Source organism: Tyto alba, unplaced genomic scaffold (genome assembly GCF_018691265.1).
Source record: "Tyto alba isolate M040663 unplaced genomic scaffold, T.alba_DEE_v4.0 Super-Scaffold_7, whole genome shotgun sequence".
Taxonomy (NCBI): Eukaryota; Metazoa; Chordata; class Aves; order Strigiformes; family Tytonidae; genus Tyto; species Tyto alba.
The window spans coordinates 26,139,406-26,166,501 of NW_024881328.1; the positions used below are offsets into that span (position 1 = coordinate 26,139,406).

The 27,096-nt window shown below is 37.6% G+C and overlaps 1 protein-coding gene across 1 annotated transcript in view; it reads right to left on the reverse strand.

Annotated features, from left to right (window-relative positions):
• Positions 1 to 27,096, reverse strand: part of PDE11A (phosphodiesterase 11A) — a 137,022-nt gene that overhangs the window by 93,113 nt on the left and 16,813 nt on the right. Inside the window, exon 2 of the mRNA XM_033010958.2 lies at positions 26,280 to 26,438. Within this exon, the coding sequence (XP_032866849.2) occupies positions 26,280 to 26,438 (159 nt within the window). The remainder of the gene's footprint in view (positions 1 to 26,279; positions 26,439 to 27,096) is intronic.

The window sequence follows — 27,096 nt, forward strand, 5'->3', positions numbered from 1 at the left end:
TTCTTAGAAATGCAATGTTTCTTCAAAAGTGCAGAAACTTATTCTAGCAGAATTGATTATACAACTGGACACACTTGACAATGCTGTTATTTGAATCTGACTATGCCAATTAGGTAATCTGCATTAGTTTCTATTATAGGAATTTTAGACATGATTAAAAACACTTCTAACACAACATGTATTGTAATTCCTATCTATCGCATTGTGAGTGTTAATGTTTCACATGAGGAAGCAAGGGAATAAACCCTACAAACCTTTGCCTTTAAAGAAACATCTTGCAAGCTGTCATGTTGAGCTCATATATGAAAAAAAGCAGTATATAGTAATAATATAATCTTTAGAACAGTTTCCATGAAAAGTGACAGAGAATTTGCTGGAGGGAAACTTATCTAGACAGTATTAATCTTATTGGTCTAAGGTTAGTAACTACTAAATTAGGGACAGATGAAAACTAATGTAATACCGAGGCAATAAAATAATTTCTTAAACCACAAGAAAGAAAAAAAATGCTAATTCTTATTAGTTTCAAATCAAAGGAGCTTTTGAAAGACCATCACAAAGTACAGAAATATTCATTAACTGCTTTCCTAATAGAACTATTTGCTCATCACACCTCTGTAATTATATTACCTTTCCTCTTCTTCATTATGAACACAGTTTAAGGGAACAAGAGCAGAAGAGTAGCCAAGCTAAATATTGCTCCCATCTCTATCACTATAAGCTTGCAGTAATACCTCTGACACCTTAATTTGGATTCACATAATTGTAATTTACAGAATTTTGCCATCTTTAAAAACATGAAAAGGTGGTTGATGCCTCAAGGACATTTTCATCAGCACTGGCTATATCAATTTAACACAAGGCAGACTGACATTAAAGTTTATTTCACTCTTTCTAGGCAGATGCCAGTCAGAGGTAGCTGAGCGTAAACATTTAAAATTTCTGTAGAACCACATAATTTGTAATACAGCCTGATTTGTTCGACAATCCCTGCTTTCTTTATATCTCTGTTCTATGTCTACCCGGATATTCAAATCTCACAATTTACTGTTTAATCCATGCACAAGAACATGCCAGTAGAAACAGGAAAGGAAGTGGCCATCCCTGCACAGAACTTTGAATCCTACCCATAATTTCAATGACAGCAAGTATGAAAAATATATGGTAACTTTTGGTAAGATCTAAAGCCATAATTTTAGAGAAAGTGAACTAAACTCACGCTTCAATTTTCTATCTTTACTTCACTGCAAAAATAGGAAAAGAACGCATATGGGGAAAAAAGACTGTCCAGAAAAGAGTAAAATGTGCAATTTATGAAGATAAACAATGATTCAATCTGCAACATTGAAAACATAACAGTTCTAGAATGCAAATGTGTTTTTATATGAAAAAGAATCCAATTACTTCTGTCTTTAATCTTTGCTTAAAAAAATAACTTGAAGCCATTTTTAATTCAACTTTGTCACCCCAAATCTTCACTAGACATCAGTAAGAAAGATTCAGAGTGTGAATGAGAACCATAAGCTTCAGGATCCAGGTATCCCCTTTCAGCTCACGTTATGCCTTGGAAGGATGGACTTTGCCAGACCAGTTAGAAGTTAACCAGCCATATTCCTGAACTAAAAGATCATTTTTTTATTTTCCTTTGAATCCTCACCAAAACAAGCACCTTATCATAAGTGCTATTTTGGTACTTGTTGGCTTCTCCTTAGAGCCTCCATTAACTCTGCAATCAAGAAGGTCAATATAATAAACTCTTTCCAGTTTCAGCTCATGATATTTTAAAAATAAAATCAAGTAATAATTGGGATATTTCCCCAATTACTTAGAACTTACAAGTACACGTTCTAAAACAATGATTTACAGAATGCATCTTTAGCATACATTTTTTGTGTGTGTATGCGTGGGATCTTAATCTATTCCATTGAAATTGTGGTAATTAACTCGGACAGTAAATTAGTGTCTTCTGAACCTGCCTTTTGAGCATGACTGATCAACCAAGCACAGGGAGAAGCATTGTGTTCCATAGTACTGCACCTCTGAGTTTTAAAACTGGGTGGGCTACAACAGCCTGACAGAAAAATTAGATTATTTTTTTTTCTGTGCTGCAGACTTCAAGGGGCTGATGAAAGTGTGGGCTGGTTTGGATGCGAGCCATGCTTTTTCCACACATCATTGTGTCTCCTGCACTAATGACTCACACCTGCACATGCTGCTATCCGATTTCTAGGCAAAGTTATTTATAAACTGGAACTGCAGGGCCAAATCCTGGTGGTATAACTACACAGACCATGATTTACCTAAAGCACTTAACTGTGAAGCATAGACAATCCGGGGACACTGAATTCACTCTCAGGTGCCATGAAAACTGGACACAGCTTCTCTCCTGATAAAACCCACATTGCAATTTTATCTTGCAGAATGCTATGAATCTGATGTGGTAAAACACTACTTTTCACCTGACTGCAAGATAAACACAATCACAGACCTCCAAGGTCCCCTGGACACAGAAAAACATCCTATCTTCTCTCACAGCAGGTACAGGAATTATTTACCATACAGGCTGTTTGTACCTGAAGACTTGTGTGTTGCAGGCCACTGTGGACAAAAAAAAGATATTTTATTCAAGCAAAAATACTGTTGTTCCAAGCTCATGATTACAGTCTTGCCTCAGGTGTCTCACTCACTGGTCCAGAGAAGTATTCAAACCTTCACATTACAGTCTTTGCTTTCGGACACAGTTCCCCAGTGCTCAGGGTATTTTGCTAGTTAAGATTGAAGAAGCATCAGCATTTGGTAGCAATTACATATAATTTTCTCCTTTCTGTGCAACTGACCATGAAGTATTCTTACTAGAGGTTCAGATGAGGCCATTTGTCTTCCTTTCTTCTTTGAGGTAATTTGGTGAACAACACAGAAAAAAGTTCAGAACAATTGCCTAAATGACCTCTCTCTGAGAACAGCATTATGAACCACACAACGAATTACACTCTCAGATACAGAACAGTGATCTGTGGCTATGTAAATTTTCAAATATGTTAACCTTACACCTAGTAAGCACACAGCATCCTGCCCCTTAATGCGGAAAATCATACGGTGTTTTGCATCTTGAATTAAAGGGATTGTGCATCTAAACAAAGCTGTTTAAATGGAAAAAACCCAAGCCTTGGTATAGAAAATAAGGTATATAAGCAAGCCTGTAACAGTTATTTATACAGACATGCATTTTGCTTTCAGCAACACAAGGTTCTTACAAGCATATACTTATGTATACTTCATTGTGTGCCTCAGAAGAAAAAACAGTAAAGTATTAATATTAATTTGGCTGTTGAACTGCAGACTGGAGGGCATTTGATTTCAGGTAGTTGAGTTGTGTTCAAAAAATCAATATGCTACTGTTGTCTTTGGTGCAAATTTATTGATGTTAAAGGCTTAATTCTGCCTACGTCATTAACAGTTCAATCTAGGGCCAAATTATTTTAAACATTTGCAGAACACCCAACAAAACAAGACTTCACTACTAGTTGCAACCTTTAAGTAGTATCATAGTTCATTCAGCCTTAGCTTGATTCTGTAGTACCAAGGAGTATAATACTTCACAAACTGAGTAAAGATATCTGGTCTTTAAGCTACAGAAATAATAAAATAGTCTGTCCTGTCATCACACAGGCTATTCTCCCCTCAGATTTTTTTATTTAAAAATGCAGGAAAAGAACAGTGTTTGATTTGATTGGGATTTGAGTAGGCTTGCTCTTTTTTTGTCTCTATAATTTTGAACTGCAAAAGTTGTCATAAAACAAGCAATGAATACTAACCAATGCAAGGCTGAATGATCAGGGAAGTGCCCTGGGTCAAGCACCCTTGCTTCTTACAGTTCAGTAGAACTACAACAGAGGTGCAAAGAGAAATTCAAATTCAGCTCATTGCACATCTGCCCACATTTTCTTTCCTTCTGCTTTTATTCCTTTTCTATATGAGTTTAAACATTTTCCCAATGCCCAGTGTTTTTATCTTAACTTTATCAGTTTAAGAAACTATCAGTTTTAGCTTAGATTATCTTTTGATAAGCATACAATCTTGTTGCAGTCTTTATACCCACCATTTTTTCCACCTTTTCCACCTTCTTTTTCTAATATTGGTTTATTCTGTTTTCAAAAATCTGATTTCCAATGCCATCTCTGCTTATAGAACAACTTACTTTAATTTGGCTATTGCTTCTCCAAAAAAGGTCTATCTTTGTTTTAATTCACTTGATGGGGTGATTTTTTTTATTAGTAAGAAATTCACTACCTCCGTAAAGAAAATATTCTCTTTATTCACAGAACTGGAACAGCCCAAGAAAGAATGGCTGAATTCTGCATGCTAGGCTGCATATTGTCCTGAAATACTACATTGGCAGTTAAACAGGATATAGTCTTGGTTCTTTATTCATGACAAAATTTTTACCAGTATCTATGTGACAGTGGCTTTTATGATGTTTCTGAGAAACTGAACTCAAAGCATAAATTGGTTTCATTGAAAAAGACCAATAGATGGTGCCAGTACTATCAAATCCAATGTACCGAAGAGCTCTATATGCTTATACAAATTGCCTGAGGCACTTCAGTAAAGAGCTTGCTGCTCCTTCTTCTGTGCTGAGATTCTTGATTCTGAAAACAGTTCATTTTTCATTAGCAACTGTAAATCTGATTTCAGTCACTGGAAAAAAAAAAAAAACACACAAAAAACAAACAAGAAAAAAAAAAAAAAACACAAAATAAAACCACAAAAAACACCCACACTTTTTCAATATCCTGTATCTCAGAGCTGCTGACCTAACATTGAAAAAATTAGCCATTTTTTGCACTGGTATTGCCTCTCCTTCCTTACCATCCATCCATTTTTTCCCCCTGTGCAGATTCACAGAAAATCCTATCATCCAAACTGATAGGAGAAGGGAAGCTCCAGAGCATGGTGGCATTTCTGACTTCATCTGCTTTCATCCATGGGGCTGGCAGGCAATCTGCACCACCAGCAGTCTCACACGGTCTCGCCGGTGGCAGTTGTGCAGGCAGCACACATGCACTACAGGGCACATTCCTGCTGGCCTGCACCATGCACTGAGAACAAACCAACCTGGAGAACACACGCGGGGATGCCTTTACACCCTCCCCCAGACTGACCTGGCAGGTCACAACCCCTCACTGCTCTAAGGGACTGTTCTTAGTCACCTGTGTGGAGCAGCTTTGTTTATTCCAAATGCGCAGCTGTCTACTGAGCAGAAGTGCAAATTCAGAGCAATCTGTCCTTACTTTTGCTTAGAGCAAGAAAGAGTGAAAAAATAGACCTTACTGCAAAAACCAGACTGACCTCTGCTCGCACCACGTGAGTACAAGAACAGTTTAACTCCTCCAAGACAAACAAAATAATTATAATATAGTCCTTAGTATTGATTTTCTTTTTATTTATTTAAAACCCTCTCTCTTCTAAAATTTATTCATCTTATTCCTGCAACTCCTTAAAGTCAGTGGTATGACTTGCATGGATGAAGCATGCAAAATTTTGTCCTTTTGCCAAAGTTCGCATCCATGCTTTCATTTTTACCGATTCAGTTTTACATATTCCCCCTTATTACCTTTAAAGCAAAAACACCTATTCTGGAAGAACTCAAATAATGTTTTAAATTCTCCTTTTCTCACCTTGCTAGCAAAAGTGCTATGAATAAGCACATTAGCTGAGTGCATTCACAGATATATGGATGTTACTTTTTGTTTTGAAATAATTCAAAATAAGATCTTTCTTCGTGCTGTATATTAAGCTGATACTAACAAAGCTAACTCAGCTGCCTCCCTGGTAAGCCAGACCACTACACACACTTTAAGAATATAAATAACACCGCCAAAAAGAAAACAATATTTCACAGTTTCATATTAATATAAAGCATTATACACTGTACTATAATTATGTAATATAATAATATATATATTATATAATATAATAGCTATGCACTACATAATAATCTTAGTATGCACATGTAACTAGTCATCAAAATAACTGAAACTGTGATAGTTCTCCAATAAGCAAGTTCAATTACACTAAGTGCTACATTAAAAACCTCTCAAAATGGAACCCCAATTGAAGTTTAATGCAAAATTTAAATCAGAGTCTTTTATCTCACCAATAGCATCTCAGGATGAATTTTGGGTCTCAAGATGCTACTTTGGCTCATGGCTAGTAAAAGACTTTGCAATGAAATTTATACAGTTGCTGGAACAAAACCATGTCACAACCAGCTCCTGCAAAACCTGCAGTGGTGTGGTTGTGTCAGAGACAAGCTGTGTGTTCTACTAGCACACAGTAGGGACCATGTTTAATCTCAAATTAATTATAAAGAACGTAAATAATACATTTTTGCATACTGTTACTGTGATGCTCACAGCTACATCGTGTAGCAAAAGCATGTTAGAGTAATTATTTTAGTAGTTTTACATCAACAATAAAAAAAAGGAGGGGGAGGGGGACACAGCAAATCAAAATCTTATTTATACAGTAGTCAATGTCAGTGTATCTACACATTTTCTGTGGAGTTCACAGACAAGCAGAACAGATGTAACATTTGCTATTCCATGTCACCCCAGACTTGGTCCTACTTCCTACATTTTGGTGTTGGAAAATCTTTCTTCTACACTGTCTAATTTTACAAGGGGTTGTACTTTCTATTGGCTTGTGCTAAATCAATTTTACAAACACCTGAATAGGAGAGAAATTTCTCAACACTAGCTTGTGGTAATGTTGTGGTTCACAAAACTAAGCTGGTCAAGGCAAGGATGAGGAGATTTGCAACTGCAAGGAGGACAAAGTAAAAGCGCATCATTTAATGCACACCTCTGTTTACCAGAAAATCATCAACAGGCTAGGAAAAGAATGCCTAGCTGCTGTGCTTAGACATATGCTGTTTCAGATGTGGGTAAGTGGCTGTCACAGTAATATCGTGACAATACTGTCACTGTATTGATTATTTGAAAGACAGAAGAGTAAAATGCAAAGATTGGCAACACTATCAAATAAAATATTGTATTATACACAAACAGGAAAGTTAAATCAAGAAATCCACACAACTGTTGGATCTTCCTAAATCCTTTAGCACCCGCGTTTAAACAGCAGAAAACATGTCATAAGCTGTGGTCAAAATATTTGTTATCCTGTCTCTATGGTACTGCCAGAAAACACCTAAATAAAGCCATTAACTCTGGTGTTAAGGGTTCCAAATCATTTGGCTCCAGACATGAGCAGAAGCTCAGACGTATTCCTTCCATAAATGAGCAATACAGTGAGCACTACACATTATGGTCAGGATTATTTTATAAAGACAAACATAACTTTAGATGGCATTTTCAAATTTATACAGAAGATAATTTTATCGCAGTAAGTCAGGTACCCATATGTACATCAGGCACATAACAGAAATTAAATAAGAGGCAGATAAAATAAGAAAATACAGAAAAAAAACGTGTTCTCCACATTTCCCAATTAATGTTGAAATACAGTATCACTACCAAGCTCAGGACAAACTTGACTCCTTGGCTCCCCAAGGTCAGACCTAATTATTGTCAGAAGCAAGGTCTCACTGCAACAAGAGAAAAAGCTTGCTAAGAAAAATGAGTTCTGAAGCAAAGGGGTTATGCTGTCTCATGGGTGTGCTGGCTCTGTGAAACAAAGTTATGCATCGCTGTGCCTCCGCTTTATTTTTTGAAACTCTAAAAGGCTTCAAAAGCAAAACAAACTCAAACACGTCAGGTGCTAACTAATTTATCCAAGTGTTGTTATTTGCATTCAGCTTCCAATGATCATGAAATTGATTCATGAAAGAATTCATGAATCAAACCACTGGTCCCAAAGGTGCTACTTCTGGTTGGATACATGTTTTATTTCAAAGTCTGGTTGTTTATATGTACATAATCACAGAAGATGAAATGCTGATCTAGCCTGTAGTTATGCTAAAATGAATACATACTATGTTCAGATGATAACAGTTGAACAATCTGGTAATGAAGTGCCATAAATTCAAGGGAAACTGAAACCATGGGTTTCCATGCCAGAACTCCATCCAGTATCTGGACAAGCACACTGAAAACTAAGATTTTTCACCATCATCTTGCAAGTATGTGATGACAAATGTTACACTTCCTACCATAACTAAACAGGCTTGATTTATTACCAACAGCTACACTACAGCTAGAAGACTAACTGCAATAAATACACAAGTAAATGCCCATAAAGCTTCATTTTGAATATAAAAATCAATTTCCTGCTGATGTGTTCAGCATCCATTTACATTCTTGAAAAAAAAAAAAAAAAGCAGCAAGCTGCACTTGAATTTATAAGTAATTCCTATTTATGAGAAAAATCTTTCCCTTCCCACACACTGTATGAAGGCAGACAATGGGAACAGCATTACATTAACAGTACCAGTAGCAAACTGATACTTTGTGCTTATTTTGCGTGTTCCCATAAGTGCAAGAAAAATGTGAAAGGGTAACAACCAGTCATCTCATGCTTTTTGGATTTCTCAAGACAAAAGTCAGGTCATGAATGTCTACCACAAACACTTCTGCAATTTCTAGAAATGTGTGAGGAAATTCTTCAAACATGTGAGTTAGGAGAGGACTTGTTTCATATAGAAGGAGCTATTTCTGATCACGAGAAAATTAAACAACAATAGCAGGTACAGATCTAATATTTATATTTTGAAAGAAGTACTGAATTTTACACACTGATGCACCCTCTTTTTAGGCCCATTTAGCCCAACTGTGACTGCAAGCTGGTTTCATTAAAATGAGAACTAGATTAAGGAAGTAAATATTGCTTTGAATAAATGTTATTTTATATAATGAGTGTATTAAGTCTCATCATGTTGAACCAGGCAGAAAATAAGCAGAAGACTTTTTTCCTTTAAGTGCTAACCCTCTTTGAGTTAACTTTCAACAAAAACTTTCTTCCCATGTTACTCAGGGCTCTGCTACTTCTTAGCATGTGCACACAAACCTCTCTTTTCTGCTTACAGAGGCACATACCATGTAAGCACCTCTGTTTTGGGCTGTGACAAGTGCACATCACTTTGGTGATGACTGCTGACTTGAGCATTATCTTCCATAAAGGAGCTTTATTTGTTGATAGCCATGTGAAGTAATTGAGTCCAGTGATTAAAACTACAGACTTTAAGAAGGTTTAGCCCAACACTTGGCAGTACCAATATGCACATTTATAATGCACTTACTATTCCATTAACCAATGAAAGGGAAAGCACTCTCCTTGTTTTAGATATGAAAAAGAGTGTTGTGATTGTTTGCCTGTGCTTTAGGGTGTGAGTCATCTTGCATAAAATGTCCCTTGATTTCAACTATACTGCAGAACATCACACTAATTTACTTCCAGCTGCGTGGAAGTCTATAATCTGAGTGTCTGAGAGCTCTTCAGATGTGAGCTGCTGCCCATTCATACAGTTCCTAATACAACTGGCTAATGGTGTTGAACCCAATTATTTGTGTTATCCTGTATAATACAAAATACAATTGGGGTCCTAATTCAACAGCACTAAAAGCCACACAGGGAATTAAAACCTCATGTGGAAAACTAATTACATTTCTCACAAAGAATAATGTAGCACTCCCTGCAAATTACAAGATGGATTTTTAGTTAAAGGGGACAAATTCTGACCTTTACTTCCCCAGTCTCAACTCAGGAGACCACTGACAACTCTTCACCCCAGATCACAGGAGAAGATACATATCGGTGGAAAGCAGACAAACATGGGTGAGAATTTTACGCATAATTGGATAGGACAGTAGCAGAGTGCAAGGTGGCGTTCGGAGCTCTTGCAGACTGCAGAGACAGCCCAGAGAAGCTACAATAAATTAGACTTGCTGAGTTTGACTGTTGTGATGTCTACTAAACATTGCAGTGATCTCCAGAGTACCAGATAATCCTGAAGACTTAAAATAACCCCTTGTTCCTCTACCTCTAGGCTGACCTCTCCTTATAAGACTTCTGTCAGCTACAATGAATTCTCAGCTACCAAACTCTGTGCTTGGCATGCTCTCAAGCCTAAGTAGTTACAAGTAAACAGGCCATTTACAATCAGGGCTTACAATCACCTATAAAACCTTGTCCCCCACAAGTCTGGTGTGGTGTATAACTCTCAGTTGTGTGATACCTTGAATATAATTTTAATATTAGTGATTATAGCTTTATTAACAACTTGTTAAAAGTATGCCTATTCCCTTCACTAATTTAAAAAGACACAAAAATCTGTTTCAAAAAAACACACAGTAAGGGAAAACAAATGATAGTGAAGGATAATACCTCTGTGCCCAGCAAGATCATAAAGTAGATCCTCCTGGAGACTATGCTGGAGCACATGGATAAAGAGGTCATTGGCAAAAGCCAACATGGCTTCACTTCGGGGCAAATCATGCCTAATGAATTTGTTGGACTTTTACAGTGGTTTTACAGAACTGATGGATAAGGGTAGGGCAACTGACATCATCTACCTGGACTTGTGCAAAGCATTTTACTGTTTAAACAAACAAACAAACAAAAGACTTAAGGGTCTTAAAGACACATTAGCTTCCACATTGGAACTATTACTTTTATTTAGCTCTTAAGCAGATACAATATCCCAGAGCACTTCAACAACCCAGTTAGGCAGACCAATCTGTCTTCATTTTATGGAGTGCTTCTTTTTGACTATTTAATCTCTCTCCTCATATACTTCTCCTCCACCCCTCAATTTAACCTAGGGCAGGAGGTGTTCTCATCTTTACAACTCAAAAGAAACAAATTTGGAGCTCTAGAAAAGGCATTAATGTTCTGGTAATCAAAGCAGACAGCTACGGACAAAAAGCTAGAATGGAGAGGCGACTTTCTGAAAAAGTTCATAAACTTGCATGAAACCTTGTTACCACTCCTCTGAAACTTATTACCACACAGACAGCACTGCTGCAGAAAAGCATGGCTGAGGGATGAAAAGTCAAAAACCAGAATATGTTAGAAGTATGTTAAAACACAGGTTCAAAAAACCAAACTACCCTAGAATATTTTTGCACTTAGCATCCTGACAAAAGCTATCCTAAAGTATTAGTACTGACCAAAATATAACAGGAAAAAAAATTAAGAAATACTTAGAAGACTGAATTTATCACCAATTTTGTCTCTTAAAAAAGGGGTGTGAAAGTAAACATCTTACAAAAACTCCTGAGGCTTTACCTATTATTTCAAGACAATTCTTCAACAATTAAAGTTACCCTACATACAAAGATCAAATTATATCAGGGTTGATTTGTTGGTTCTTTGGGTTTGTCTGTTTGGGGTTTTTTTGTGGTTGTTGTTTTTCCCCCTCCCCTTTCTCCACATTATATTCCTTCTCCTTACATATTTAAGAGTACACAATGAGCCCCTCAGATATGCTATTATTTAGACTGGCAAGCAGAAGACAACCTACCATCCTGTGTTGTCTATCTGCACCGCAGATGCAATGATGTGATGTTCTCCACTACTGCTACCATGACCAGAATTGTTTCTCTTTGTATCTGGTAGATCCTTTCCCTTTTATAATTTCTACTTTTGTGTAATAGATGAGCAACCCTTCTGCTGATGTGTCTTACAAAGTGCCCCACTTTGCCTTGGCAATGGATAGTCACCATTTCCATACTTACCATACTCTCCAATTTTCCTCTTTAATTCTTAATTATTTTTTTTTTTTAAGCTGAATCTTTCATTTGCTTTGCTACCTTTAGGTTCCTGCATGACAAGGATGAGTACAGCAGAAAGTGAGGAGAAAATCCCTTTGTATTACAGAATAATAAGTTAGAAATAAAACAGTATTACATTAATAAAAACTAAATTCAGAGATAAACTAGAAAAACAAAGGAAATTTATAAACAATAGAAATAAAATGGTTAAAAGGCTTAATAAGTAAGAAAAGCTCAAAAAGAATGGACCTACTGCATTGTACATTATAGATCAAGTTAACGTAGTTGTTCCTATCTGCATATAATTTAGTGGGGACCAAGGATGTAGAATATCCTAGTATCCACTTCCAGTAATATCTGAAAGTGGAGACACGTGATGCTGTATGACAAATAGTGTCAGACTGATAACCTCCAGTAGTAACTTTCATTAGTATGAAATCTAGTAGTTCTTTGAACATGCAGAAGTTCTTATAACACTGAAAGATTTTGTGCAATGACCTTTTCTACCACTGTGTTCAGTGTCTGAGTGAGAAGAGATACATGCTGAGCTCTACCAAACAGCAAATCTATTGAGACTCTTACCCCTGTCATAAATGCCCCCACCTGCACAAAGCATAGGGACAAAACAGACATTAGCAAAAGGATAGCAAGAGGATGAGAAAAAGGGAGCACAGTAAGAGAAGACGGGCTTCATGTACAGCACTGGGGTACACTGTCTGTTACAAAAAGAGTGATACAACTGTTAAAGTGGGAAAAGAAAAAGAGGAGAGGTGTAGAATGAACCATAAACTAGAAAGCACAATGACAAACTTCTGAGGACATAATTAAAAAAAAAATATATATATATATATATTTTTTTTTTTTTTAAACCACATGGATATCGCTGGGCTCCTCACAGTACCCAATGTGTTTCCAGCTCACAGCCAAACGTCAAGGCTTTCTCTCCAGAAATTTGGTGTGCAATAGCTTAACAAAGAAAATGTTTTTTAAAAATATATATTTTTCCTCAAACTATAAGTAGATTAAAATAAAAAGGCAAAAGTCAAAAGAATTTCTGCCTGATAAAAATAAATTAGCCTGGAAACTTTTACCTTAAACATCTAAAATGTGATAGGGCTCTAAATACTCAAAAAATTGTCCTGTTGGAAAATGTTCAGCTACTTTCAGCATCTAACAAAAGAAAAGATTGTTCAGTTTTTAATAATTGATGACACTGACGCATCAGTGTACGCAGACACTGGATAACTGGGGATGAACGGGGGGTAGCTATTGAGGGCAAGGCATTTCTTGGATCAGGTAGCCATAGGACTATATTTGAGTGAAGATGCCTAAGTACACTTACAGTCTTGCTGCAGGTGTCTGAGTCCATTGTTGAACCTGATCATCTCCTCATCTTGTCATCTTCTGAACAATATTGAAAAGTGAGAGTCAAATAAGGTGTGAGGCTACACAACAAAGTCACAGGAGAAGAAACAGCAAAACATTTCTCCTAAGCAAACATGACCCATGGAAAGCTCTGAGTGCAGTTGTGAACATGACATTAATTCGGGCAGCTACTAGTGTTTGAGTACTTCACTCTAAAGTGAAGTCTCAGTTATTCACATGTGACAAGGATATTAATATAAAAATCGACCTTGTGTAAGTCAGTTGCAGAGAAAGTATGGAGCAAAAAAAAAAAAAAAAAAAAAAAACCAAAACAAAACACCAAAATCAAAACTAACTGGTTTTATCTTTCTGCCTAAGCACACGTGCTTAGAGAACCCTCTCTGCTTCTTCGGGATCGCGGGCAGAAAGGAGAGGCCTCTGCGGGCGTTGTCAGAACCGCACGTGCAAGCGGGGGAAGTCAGGTTGATGAAGTTTTTGGCGGAATCCGCCGTGGAACGGCGGACCCGAGCGCGCGGCAGGTGCCGTACCGCCGCGCAGCCGCGAGGGGGCGCGCGTGCGCAGCCCACGCCACCGGCCGCGCCGCGCGAGCCGCCGCGCCCCGCGCGGGAACCGCTGGCGCGGGGCGGAGCGCTGCAGGCAGCGGCGGCGGTCCCAGCAGGCAGCTGGGCTGCCGCGGGGCGGAGCAGGTGAGGTGCCTCAGAAAGCGCGGCAGCAGCGCGAAGACGGCTAACTCACTTGATAGCTAATTAACACTTACAAGTCATGCCGCCATCTCTCAGTGCTAAAAACAACAACAACAAAAGTCCTAACACCAGAAACGCTAAACTAAAGGAGAGTCGCAACTTATCTTCGAGAGGCACTACTCTAGTTACGCGTGCTCCTTTAATTTTCTATTATCACAACCAAGCAGGACTGCGAGCCGCTAGAGGGGGCGAGACCCTTTTCTGGTGGCACGTGAGCACTAGACTCAAACACAGGAGTTCGGGATGCTTTCTCCATCACTTGTTGCTGTGCCCCCAGCCCTGTCCTCTCCTGCCTCCACTTCTCCCCCTGCTGCAAAATCCTGTCTTAAACAGACAACAGTTTCTGCACTCCTACATGTATTTCTGAATGCTGTTTTGCAGTCAGCCCATTCTCAGGGGTTTTTGTATGATAGTAACTGCAAATGAAAGTGATAAGTTGTCAGTAGGCAGCTCTGATTGATGCAACAGTACCAATCATAAGACCACAGATTTGAGTGTTAATTCAGTAGTCCCAACACCAGACTAACAGGGATACGATAACCGTACCATTAGGCACGGCAACAGGTACTCCCAGCAGCAGCTGCTGCCAGTCAGTGACCTCTGTCCTCCAGCAAAAGCAGAACATAGGATTGACTCAAAAAAATAAAATATTGAGAGAAAAGTAAATGCAAAATAATTTCATTTAAAAAAGAAAACCAACACAGTTGTGCTGCTATTACAGGCACACAATGTTCTGGTTATTGTTCCTGATACTTTCATAGCCTTCATAATCATATTCACATAAAATCTCACTGCCTGATTAACTTCACATCAGAATTCCAGCAGCTATGCCAGAAAAGCAGGTACTGTTTAAAACAGTACCTCATGGATATTTTTAAGAGTTAGATATTTCCAGATTCAACATCACATTCTACTACAAGCTTCTAACATCTAAATTAATCTTTTTATATAAGCAAAAATAGATCTTATTATCTGACTTATCTTTTCTCATAAAATCCACAAAACTGACAGCAGAAGAAAAACAGAAGCCCATTCAAATTAGAATAAATTAAATTAGAATCAATCCAGATTATTCATCTCTAGTTCAGTTTTCATTAAAAGTCTAAGAACGTGATGAAATGATAATTGAAGTATTTTGCTTTAATGTTCAGGATATATTAGCTTAGCATTACATCAGTGAGGAATATGATCACTGAGTAGTTAGTGGAAAAAATCATTTCGTTGATTGAAGTACATTAAATCCTCCTTAAGACTCTGTTCTATGTATAAGTTTCTCACCATTCTTTTCCACTATTTCTACTCTGAAAATGGAACCTAATTTTTAAAGAATATATGAAAATCTTTAGTAGGTTGAGGAAAAAATAAAAAAGGAAAATACTCACCTCTGTGCTCCCCAGTGTAAACAGCAATGCAGCAGCTTCAAACCTGATAACACTGATAGCTGAGCACATGAAATGCTCCAGCTCATTCTTACAGGCTCTGACATTGGTTTACACCTTTTCACATCTCATTGGAATGGCCTCTGCTCCCTGTGTACGGCAATTTCCCAAAACACACTTCAGAAAAATAAAATGCTTTCATTTGTACATGAACTGCTTGGGCTGGCAGCAGCTGTTGAGTTTATCACTCAGTGGTCAGATTGTCAGATGTTCATGAGATCACACAAAACCAGAGATAATGTCTCCACTTATAAGGAAAATCAGTCTCTAAATTGCGTATTTTCTCAAAACTTCAATTAAATGCAGTATTTTGTTGCTCTAATTTGTTACTGAGAAGCTTCTTGCTGATCTGCTGGTTTAACACTTCTGCAGGCAGGCTTCAGCTTTTATAAGTCATCAACATCCCTACTGCTCTGTCAAATTTTGCCAACTTCAGGTTCAGAGTTATCTGATATCCTTTAAGAGACTAGAAATCAGAGTTTACCCCTGTGACAGCTGTATTATTGAGGCTACATTTCAACTGCTGTGCATGTCCAGTAGGATAGTAACAATCTTTGCCATCACTGAGAACCAAAATTTCTGGAGATACAGGATTAAAAGCTCATGACTTTACACCTTGAGTTGAAGGGCAAGCCCTGAAACCAGTGGCTAGAGCAGGTTATAAAACTTTGTGATTCAAGTACAGAAGCAAGTATGTAGCCCCCCCCAACTACACTAAACATGCTTTCCCCTGTGTGTGACAGAAAAGGAAAATTCAGATTGCGCTTATGGTAAGATGCCTTGGCAAGCTTCCTCCTTTCAAATCCTCCTCTCCTTAGTAGAAAGTACCATATTCATAGCTGTTCGGCTCTGTAGGATGAGGCTACAGGGCTGCTCCAGCTCAGACCACAACACATGGCCCCACTGTCCTACAAGACATCCCTCTGGCACCTCACCACATGGCAGTAGGACATCCTCAGCGCTCTGATCTCCACAGGTCCATCACCACTTGGAACTTGCCTCCCCACACTTGGGACCCCACAAGAGCCCTACACACTGGGCCCTGTCCACTACAGCTCCAGGACATTTCCACTCACCTCTCAGTTTGGAATTGTGCCACAACACCAGAGAGCTATTATGCCAGAGAGCTGTTGTCATTGTATTTGCCTTGTAACCATGACACCAGCATCACAAAATTCTAGTCTGTTCTTATACAGCAAAAAACACAAAAAAAAGAAAAAATCCCAAGATTAGTTTTTATCCATTCTACCACATAGTAAATTGCCAGCAAATTAATGCTAAGGTTAAATTCATGTCAAATTCAGTCCAAAGACTGTAGCCTTGATAGCTGCCAGTACAAATACTTTTCTGTTTCACTAAAAATGTATGTGGGTAAATATTCTAAGTAAAAGGGGACCCCACAGACCAAGTTGACAGTTGAGGTGCTTACTCACAGATTTCACAAAGGACTGTTAAATTAAGTGTTTTTCCTAGTGCCCCTGCCTGTATCACTATGCTGTTCACATGAAATATTTTCCTAAACACAATTTGCTTAATCTGTTAAGAGTTACCTGAAGTGCACTGCATAATTTCTTGCTGGAATCTGACCACCATTTATGATTATGAACAATGTGGTTCAATTATCTGATAGGTCCAGTATCTGATAGGACAGTAGCGGTGCTTGCTAAAATTAACAATCAGCGAAGCAGACTAGCTAGGTTAGATGATAAACAAGACTTTTTTTAATGTTCTGGTAATGCAGTGACACCAAGATGCCAACAAGCAATGAAGACCTGCCCTGACTTTCAAAATCCGTTTTGGGCATACCTGACAGTTTTAAAACACTAAGGAAATTACAGTTCTTGGTTTTTCAGACTAGAGTATACAACAACAACAAAAAAAAAATGGTTCAAATGCCTTCCATTTCTCCAGATATGGAAAGTACCAACTGCCACAGCAGACTGGAGGCATCGCCCAGGGCTCTGGGGAGCAGGCACCCCTCCTGCCAAAGCAGCTGACTGCAGGAAAGACTGTTGCACCAGTCACTTCAGTTTTTAGAGGCTGAAGCTCTTTAGGGCAAAACAATTGTCATGAAAATTAATAGTGAACAGCTCTTCATTGTTCACTAAAAGCAAAACAAGGAAGAAAAACATGAAATTAATGGAAGTCACATAGCAGTTCTTCACACAACATGCAGGATGTTGTGAAAGCTTGAAATTTGTCTCACTTCAAGAAATGCCTGAATAAATTCTGAAGTAGAAAATCCCTGAGGTGGTATTCAGTGCAAAGACCATGTCAGACCCTGAGCCGCAAGTCACAGGAAATTGGTTCGACTACATGAGAGAAATACCATCCCATGCTCGCCTCATCCCAGGCATTGGCTTTCAGCAGCTGACAGAAAAAGGTCACTGGGTTAGACAGACCTTTCATCTGAGGTGGCCAATCTTATGTTCCTATGAAAGAAGGGGACAAGAGATTTATTCATTTGTGACCACAGAATTAAACATCCATTCTCCCAGATACAGGGAAATTAATTCCTATACACTTCTAGCAGGGATTACAGGTACATTGCTGCTTACGCACTCCAGCTGCTGGGATGCAGACATGAATTTTGCAGGCTGGCATTTGCAAAGATAGCATGGAAGACTGAGCTCCTTCTAACATACAATCAGGAGTTCACCAATTATAGACCACTTATACTTTTGCAAACCAGTCAAGGACAGCAGGGTGGCCCAGTTTTCATAGATACGAGAAATATTGCATGTAAATCTTTGGCTACTAAACATCTGAAACTGATTTTTGTGAAATTGTTTTGGTGTTTTCTAACCAGTCTGTCCAGATTATAGCTGCTGCATGCAAATAAAGCATTCAACAAGGCTTCAAAAGCTCAAGCTGAGCTCAACAAAAGGGAAAATATCCTTATAATAAAGTAAGCATACTTAAAATGGAAAGTCTGATAGTACATATGGAACCACCTAATATCATTTTTAGAATTATGTTTCAGAAGAGAGACCACTGTAAAGTGATTTGTCCAAGGGCATGCCATGAGTCCATGCCAGAATGACAATACTGTTTTAATTACAGTTTCTTGTGAAGCCAGTAATAACATGATGAAGGTCAGAGGTTGACTTAATTTTTAGCAAAATGATTTACTAAGCAGTTTTCAATATCTCACAGTGTAACCTATAGCTACAGACAGGCTCAGCATCACTATTCCAGTGGGAAATACTTTTGATGGCAGGAACTGCTGTACGAACATTTCATTCTGCTTCAGGAAAGATAAGCAATTCACAGGAGATGTGAAATGCTGTTTTCTAAAAGTGTATCAAGCCTTGAAGTTATTATGAAGAACAGCTATGGAGAACTGAACAGACTGATGGAAGTTCAAAAAAACTTCACTAGGGACAAAGTCCTCCCATCCAGCCCACAGGGCACATCTCCACTAATTGTCAGAAATTAAGGCTTCACCAGCTGCTGGCCGGAAAGGTTTCCTCTTATGTTCTTTCGTAACAAGGCCCCAGTGCAGGTTTCACTGAAAGCAAACAAGATTTTTGTAATGAGCCACTTGATCAAAACAATTTAGTTGGTGTAAGGGAGCTTTTTTCCCAAAAAAGGAAAAGATCTGAAAGTAAAAACTTTATTCCTTAGGTAATGCAATAGCATGGTTTTCTCCAGAAAACACACTTTTCTAGTTAATTCCTTATATGGAAAGTACTTAAGAGTTACTGTAACACAAATACAGATCTTAGCCCTCAGACTATTTTGCAGCAGGCTTACTTTCTGCTGACAGATGAACCAAACAAAATTCTAATCCTCCTGAGCCTCTGTATTGTTGTTCTGGTATTCAAAGCATTTAAGTGAAAATTCTATTAATATAGTGTTCATAAAAAAAAGATAAAAGTATTATTAACATCACAGTTTCTAGTTAATGAAGTATCTGAAAATTACCATCAGAACTGCAGAATTTTTGGCTTCTGAGCTTTCTGTTGAAAACTTCGCACTATTCTGCTTCTCAATGAAGAATACAGTGTGGCTGCACAAAGGCATCCATGATCACAGCAGTTTGTTGCATTGCCAGTCTTCCTGTAAAATCTGTTCATGTGTTTGACTTGTTGAGATCTGGACTCCTTTCTCTAGGCCTGCTGCAACCTCTTGTGAACACCAATGAAAGGGGAAAACAGAACACAAGCTCCAGGGCTATTTTTATGCTTCAGAATTTGCAGGAAGACCCAAAGGTCTCTTAGTAAGACTTAAACACAAGACACTACTGAATGCTTCATAATTAATGTCTCTAATGGCTCACTTATCCTCATAACTCCTCTGGAGTTTTGCCAAACAGGGACATAATAAAAATAATTGCAAGTATAATTTTTGATAACATGACTGAAATAAGCATGAAGGAAAGCAGCAATATGTGTTCTCAAATGCCACGTTAGATATAAATACTTAATGCCCTCACACCAAAGAAAAGGGTTCCAATTTCCTAGGAAATCAATCAGGGTGTTTCCACAAACAGCCAAATAGAACAGGAAAAAAACCTTAGTATTTCAGGCTGTAAATCACTGCTTATTATCATCAGCCTATTGAAGGCTCAGGGCTCCGTGTGTCTGCATTTTAGACAATGAAAACATCTTAAGTCCTCATGCAGTTGTGGAGGCCATCTTACAATAACCACTACAATGCTACTGATTCTTTAGTCCACTTGAAATGGACGATTCAAGAGACACAAAGATTATCTAAAGCATCTACTGGATAGATTTAACATAAGCTTTGGGTACATAAAACCAGTAGTTCCCACACTGCTATTAGATTCAACACAGTTCTCGTAGAGCTGAACAGAGATGAGGCCCAACATGGAAAGACATACATACAGGTTTCTTCACTGCACCGACCAGATTGTTTTGATCACCAGCATCTAACAAATATTATGAAAGTTTTATTCTGTTTTATGGCTCTTTGTATGGCTCAGTTTCCAATACTGACTACCATTTCTAAATCCGATCACCTTTTTCAAGCTCAGAGGCAACTTCAGAGTCTAGCCAGCTGAAAATATCGCCTAGGTAAAAAAAAAAAAAAATTAAACTTAACTCAGGGGAAACTCTGACCTTGTTGTGTTGGGGGTACGGTTGGCATAACAACCTCTCCAGTTTGCTGACTTTAACAAAAGTTCACAAAAGGAATTAAGCAGTCATCTTTATGTCCAGTGAATCTAGGTATCTCAGAGGTGTTTGATCATCAGCACAGTCTACAACAGAAACTGTTCAACTTACTGGAGCCCATTTGCATCCACTGGAAGGGGATACAGAAGCCAAAACTGATCCTTAACCGATTTCTTTACAACACACTGACCTGGATGAATTTAAGTTTCATAAAATAGACTTAGGGGGGGTCTGCATTTACTGAAATACTCCTATGGTAGAAACAGGCAGAGGTTTGCTGTTTAAAAGCCAGTAAAGTCAGCAGAGATTGTGTCAGTTTATTGAGCTTTGAGTCAAATACTACAAATACTAGGCAATTGACAGTCTAGGTTTACAGACAAGAGCTCTTATTTGTTTAAGTCTCTGTGTATTAATTAAGAAGATACAAGCACAGGAAATATGGGAAAAGCCAACAGGTTCAGATTCCTTCTGGCAATTACAGGAAGAATTCAGATACCTTCCTCACTCTCACCATCATACAAAACAAGAACAAATCCCCAGTCCCCACAAAAAAACTCATTAAAACCTTCACTGAACTGTTCTATAGAGAAACCCTTCCTAATGCCAAATCTGACAATGTGTTGATTTGTTTTACAGTAGCAGCTAGAGGCCTCAAACGGGTATCAAGGAGCTAGTGTAATGCGTACCATAAACGCTCAGCAACATATTTAGATTTGAAAAAATAAATAGTTCACTGAAATATCACTGCAAGATACATCTTAGACATGTTTCCGTACCTCAGAGATAAAAATGCCCAACTCAAATATTAACTGCCAGTCTCAAAACAGAGGTATAGATACAGATATATATTTGTTATGTTTCAAGCACATTTATAGAGTTCTGTAATTAAAAAGAAATCTAGACTTTCAGCTTAACTTGGAAACATGACTGAATGTATGCAAGTCTGAAAGAAGTCCATTCAAATATTTGTCACTGTAGTCATTTGGTACTGTTGGTTACAAACCAATGTTGTGAAGCTGCCTTGATAAATCAAATATTCCAGTGACAAATTGTTTTGAACTCCCCCAGCAAGAGAGTTCAGTTGCTGTGATTTATTTTAATTTAGATTTGCATAGCAAGTACTTTGAGAACTGTGCCTAATAGACCATTAGGCTTTTCCCAGATAGCTGTAGTGCTTCAGCACCTTCATCCTTCAAATGTCTGTTATTTTCTGCCTTCTTTCAGTGAATTTGTCTCTTGCATTGGTATGTAAGTGACATACTGGCCACGTGATACCTTTCAAGATTATGCCAGTTTTATATAATAGCTTTTGGAGTCTCACTGCCATGCAGATTTTCAGAGAACCAAGGTAGATTTTAGCAGGAGGTCATCACATACTGCAATATATGAAACATGAAAAAACTCTTTACCTAATTTGTTTCTTATATTCCTTTCTAGTGGACCCATCAAAATAATTTTCAGGTGATTTTTTTGGTAAATTCCACACATTCAGAGCTGAGTTCATCATTTTCACAACAGCCAGAGATGCTTGCCTGTTTCAGATCACTCCCTTCCCTAGTAGTTTTATTTACAGTTGATTACTTCTCTAAGATAAAGAAACCATCCTAACTGACTTTGAAATCACTACCTACCAGCCTGACTTTAAGCCCATCATGCAAAAACTCAGAGAACAAATTAACAGGGTAAAGCAAAATCCCTGGAAATCATTCATCACTATGGTAGACCCAGTACAGAACATATTTAAGCCTTAACTAATATGGACCAAGAGCAGCACACTAAATTGGGCAATTTAGAATCGCAGAGCTGCTATGAGGAGTTTAAGAAATATAAATGAATATACGGTGTTCTCATGCTCCAATAAGCCCCCACAAACCAAACATACACCAGCTAAATCCTGGAATCTGGATATATGTATTTCTTAATAAAACTATCCACAGAACACAGACAACCAAATCCAGTTCTTCCTTCCCCCTCCCAGGGCAGGTCTCACTGCATTCAGACTACTGCTTTTCGGTAAACCAAGCAGGATTTAATTCAAGCTGGCTGCCCCAGGTAGCTTCCCCGCAGCCAATTCACTTTCAGGCTAGGAGGACGTCAGAGCCAGAGAAAACCAGGACACCAGTTTATGTGGCAGTGAAGCTGCTGCTGCTGTTTTATTAAGCCTCTCTGATGGAGGATTGCATTTATTTTGGCACTGCATCTGAGAAGACTCTAAAGGGCATACAGTAATCTAAACTACAGACTGTCAAGCTCTTGTTAGGCTGAGTTCCTCATCAGTCCCAGAACAAGTATGACTCACCAGCAAACAACACAAATACTTAAATGAATCTTCAGGACAGTACCTGGAATGCATATGCAGGATACACAGTTCTTTTCAGGGTTTGGGGTTTTAATCTTCCTACTCTATCTCTGTGAAGATGAGCCGGCGTAGTCATTTGCAAAATACATGTAAAAGTATGTCACCAGCCTATTTTTTCAAACAGGTACCAATTACACAACATAATGGAATAGTGATGGCTGCTATACAAAAGTAATAAGGTATTCTACTATTGTTTGTATCAAACTGGAAATCTCTGAAATCAGTCTGTTCAGCTGAGCCACTGGTGTAGGGGAGACAAAAACGTTTTCTCTCATGACAGTGGCTGTCAAGTCTAGTTCTGCCCTTAAACAATGAATTGGCTGAAACATCCTTTACACCAAAAGAAGAAAATAAATTTGGCAGTGGGAAACCATCATTACATGTGGAAAATTCACTTTGACTCATTATCAGTGCTGTGTTATTATGACCATGGTCAGAGATATAAAAGAAAAAACTGAAAATTTCACATGAAAAACAAAACTAGAAAAACTTTGAAATCTAATAGCCTTTTTTACATATTGCAAAATATAAACTTGGTTACAGCTTGGGAGCATTAAAAATCTCCTCAAATCTTAAATATTTTATTTTCTCTTAACTTCCTAGAAATAACTAAGAGTACATAAAAATGATGCTAGCATCTACTTAATTCTAATTGAAAATATAATTCTTTGTTTCCTATTGACTGAAGACAGTAGTAGTGCCCTCAACTGAGATTTTATTATACAATATAGTCTTGTAGCTTTTATAAAAAAAAAAAAAAACAAAAAACAAAAAAAACAACCAACAGATTATTTTAATTGCTTCACGTAATACTAAAAGGACAGGCACTTGCAAACAATAATCACACTTAAATGATACTGACATTTCTTTGAGGGGTCAGGGAAGAGGAGTAGTAACTTACATTTTATTTTCTAACCATTCTGAAGCTACTAACTGTTTGAAACTAACATGAACATAAAGCTGGATTTATGTCTATTGCCAGCTATTCATTAGGCTTTTCTGCACAAACTATCCCAATACCCAGGTGGTGGTTCTCTTATTCTGAAAAGGATTTCCCAGTTTTTGCTTTCTCCCTTTCCTCACAACCACTTTTGCCAATATCCTAAAAGAAAAAACAAACAAACCTGCTAGCTAATCCTGCAAGACCTCCTGAAAGTGTGTGCTCTCTTACTTCCCATCAGTATATCATGCTGTCTAGGCTATTAGCGAGTGAAGAAACTTAAAAAGCACAGATTTGGAAATAAAAGCACACCAACTGCCAGGCCCCATTAAATCTAAGATCTATTACAGAGCATGATAATGGTTATGTTCTCATTCATTTTTCCATAAACTCTAATTGTCAGAACCCATTTAATATATTCTTCAGGAGCTCTAACATATAGGCTTATAATTATAACAGTGATATAAATGACTAGTAAAAATAAAGATGGCAATTGAAGTATGGGCAACTTGCTATTTTAGATAATATTCAGCAGTCACTGAATGGAAGCAAATGCCACAGCATCAGAATGGTATCAAATATTTACATTAATACGTTCATGTAATACACAAGTCACATGTACACAGTTGTTTTGCTAGTTGAATGTATGATAATTAAATGTAGCATCCATGATAAAGGCTGCATTTTAAACAAAATTCCCTTGACACATAACACAGAGAGTACTGATAAAGAGAAGTGCAGAAAAAAGCCTGTTCAGAAAAGGTCTCATTTTGTTTAATTTGCATTTGGCTACTCATTGTAGCATATATTTCCAGGTTTGTATTGTATGTTAACAAATCAACATTCAACATCCAACATTTTCAAGAATCAAAAGTAATTCAGAAGCAAACTAATGGTTACATAAGTTTAGATAACTTCTAAACAATTTAAGTAGTACTGGGTCACTTCAAATGTCTGAAAAAGTAGCCTCTGAGAATTTGAAGTTATTTAATTCAAGCTAAATCACTATGCAGAAGCAGTTACACAGACACCTTGCAGAAACAGAAATCAAAAGCTAATTATTTTGATGGAAAAAAGTTTTTATAAGTTTTTCACAGAAAAGTTGTCTTTAATGTGGTGCTAGAATAGGTCATACTGCCAGAGATAGGACTGACTTTGTTACTCAGCACATGTTTAGAAGAAAACATCTAACCCAAAGATAATGCCAATTATACATACAGACTGCAGTGGGTACTTTTCTTGTAATTATTTTTCCAGTTTTATAAAATTACTGATAGTGTTGGTGTGAAGAGCAACCACAGTTAGTTAGCATTTATAAAAGTTTTTTAAAAGCTCACTCTACAGTACTATGTATAACTGGGGAACTGAGTCATCTGTATTGTTAGTCTGTCAAACCATAACCTTTCTTACTATTAACCTAATTTATCCTCTACTTATATTTGTTGAATGTATTTTAAAGAAGATGATAATCCAGACATCTAGCTTTAGAATGCCTTTCATTCATGTCAAGCTATTTTGATTCTAAAAATGATCTCCATCTATTTAGATGAACCAATGTGACAAGATTTTCCCCTTCCAACAAGCATTACTTTACATCTCTTTTTGCCATTGCACAGACATGTCAACATATATGTCATACACCAACAATGGCTCTGCATCAAATATTAATTGCTTTGAATCAGCATAACGTGCTTTTAGGGGAAAATTCTGCCTCTAACTACACTTACACAAAAATGAGATTCAATATTATTTTAATACACAGAAGTGTATTTCCCTATTAAATGCTTGAAGGAGAGGCCATTGCTCTTTCCTGGGCAGAGAGAATTGCTGTTCTGTTCCTCTCCCATTCTCTTCCCCAGTCACCTTTTGGCTTCACACACATTTTCCCTCCATGCTCATCTGTACATGTCTGCCTTCAACAGCAACATTTATCTATTTTCCCCACTTTCTTGAATTCAAGTTTCCTCCTTGTGTCTCCCTCTATTCTCCTGCCTTTTGAGCTCACTTTGCTCTCTAAATTTCATTTCATATACATATCTAGTGTCCCTCTCCTGTCCTCTTTGTCCTTTCATGGGTATTTGAAAGTCTCCTGTATTTTAGATTAGCATAGAGTTGTATATGCATAATGTCTAAAATAATGTCTTCTGCATATGCTACAGGCATTTTATCCCATGGAAAGTGCTAGGGGAATGTGATGGTTTTTAAAGTCTGCAAGTTTAGGAGTGTGTCTGTGATAGTTTTTCCACATTAATTTATTCTTACAAGTAAGTTTTCAAAAATAAAAAAAAAGCCTTCCTATTAAGATCCACTACAAAATTGAGACCATTAAGTCAAAGTTTCAGCCACAAGATCTCCCATGTTTACCAAACAGATACGTGTTTTATGTTAAGAATAAAAAAATTGTACATTTTATGTTAAGCACTTCTAAAAAAACATCATTAACACAAGTGCTATGCCATTTCCTTATTTGGATTAAGTATCTTTAGAAGAGTCTGATGAATTACAAAATAAAGAAAAAAAAATACAAAAGTAAAGGTAATCTTACTTTTTCATCATCATCAGAAAAAGGGGCACCTCCAGGAGTCTTATTTATAGCTTGGGCAACACCAATAACCTCTCCATCACTGTTTCTTATGGGCATGCACAAGAGTGACTTTGTCTTGTATCCGGTCAGTTTGTCAATCTCATCATTAAAGCGGCGATCCTTCAAAAGAAAATAGGGAAGCATTAACATGCAATGTCATACATCTAAGCTTTCTTCAGGCAGCAAAACATTTTCTCAATGTCTTATATAGTATTTTCAGTAATGTTATTGCTTCTCTTATTAACTCATTCTTTATTAGCTGTCTTTCTGCAGTTAAGTTACTATGAAAAATGGTTCTCAGAGGATCAGTACAAGGTTTACCATTACATAATTGCATTCAATAAAGTCCCACATTTGTACCTCAATTAAAAGAAATGACCAACCTTAGGGACTGGTTACCAAAGAAGCTACCAGGAGAACATGGACAATTAAGACAAATTAAGTAAATATAAGAAAAGGAAAGACGTGATAGAGAGACTTCATAAATGCACTTTGAGCCTTGACAAAGCACAAGCTCCTTGCACCCACAGCTCAGCACCATGACTGTGCCTTCTTTGATAGCTCTGGGCCCATCTGTAAGCACAAGATAATCCACACCTCCATGATAGCAACGTTGGCTATCATGGCTATAGATGGTGAAAGCCTTGGGCAAGGTGGCTAATAAGCTGCAAGGAATGCTGGGCCACCTTAACTGAGAATGCAGAGAAGGAGAATGAGCCACATAGATCTGGTATGTACTAATTTCTAGACTATCCCCAGCTGCTAAGTCACCATGTTT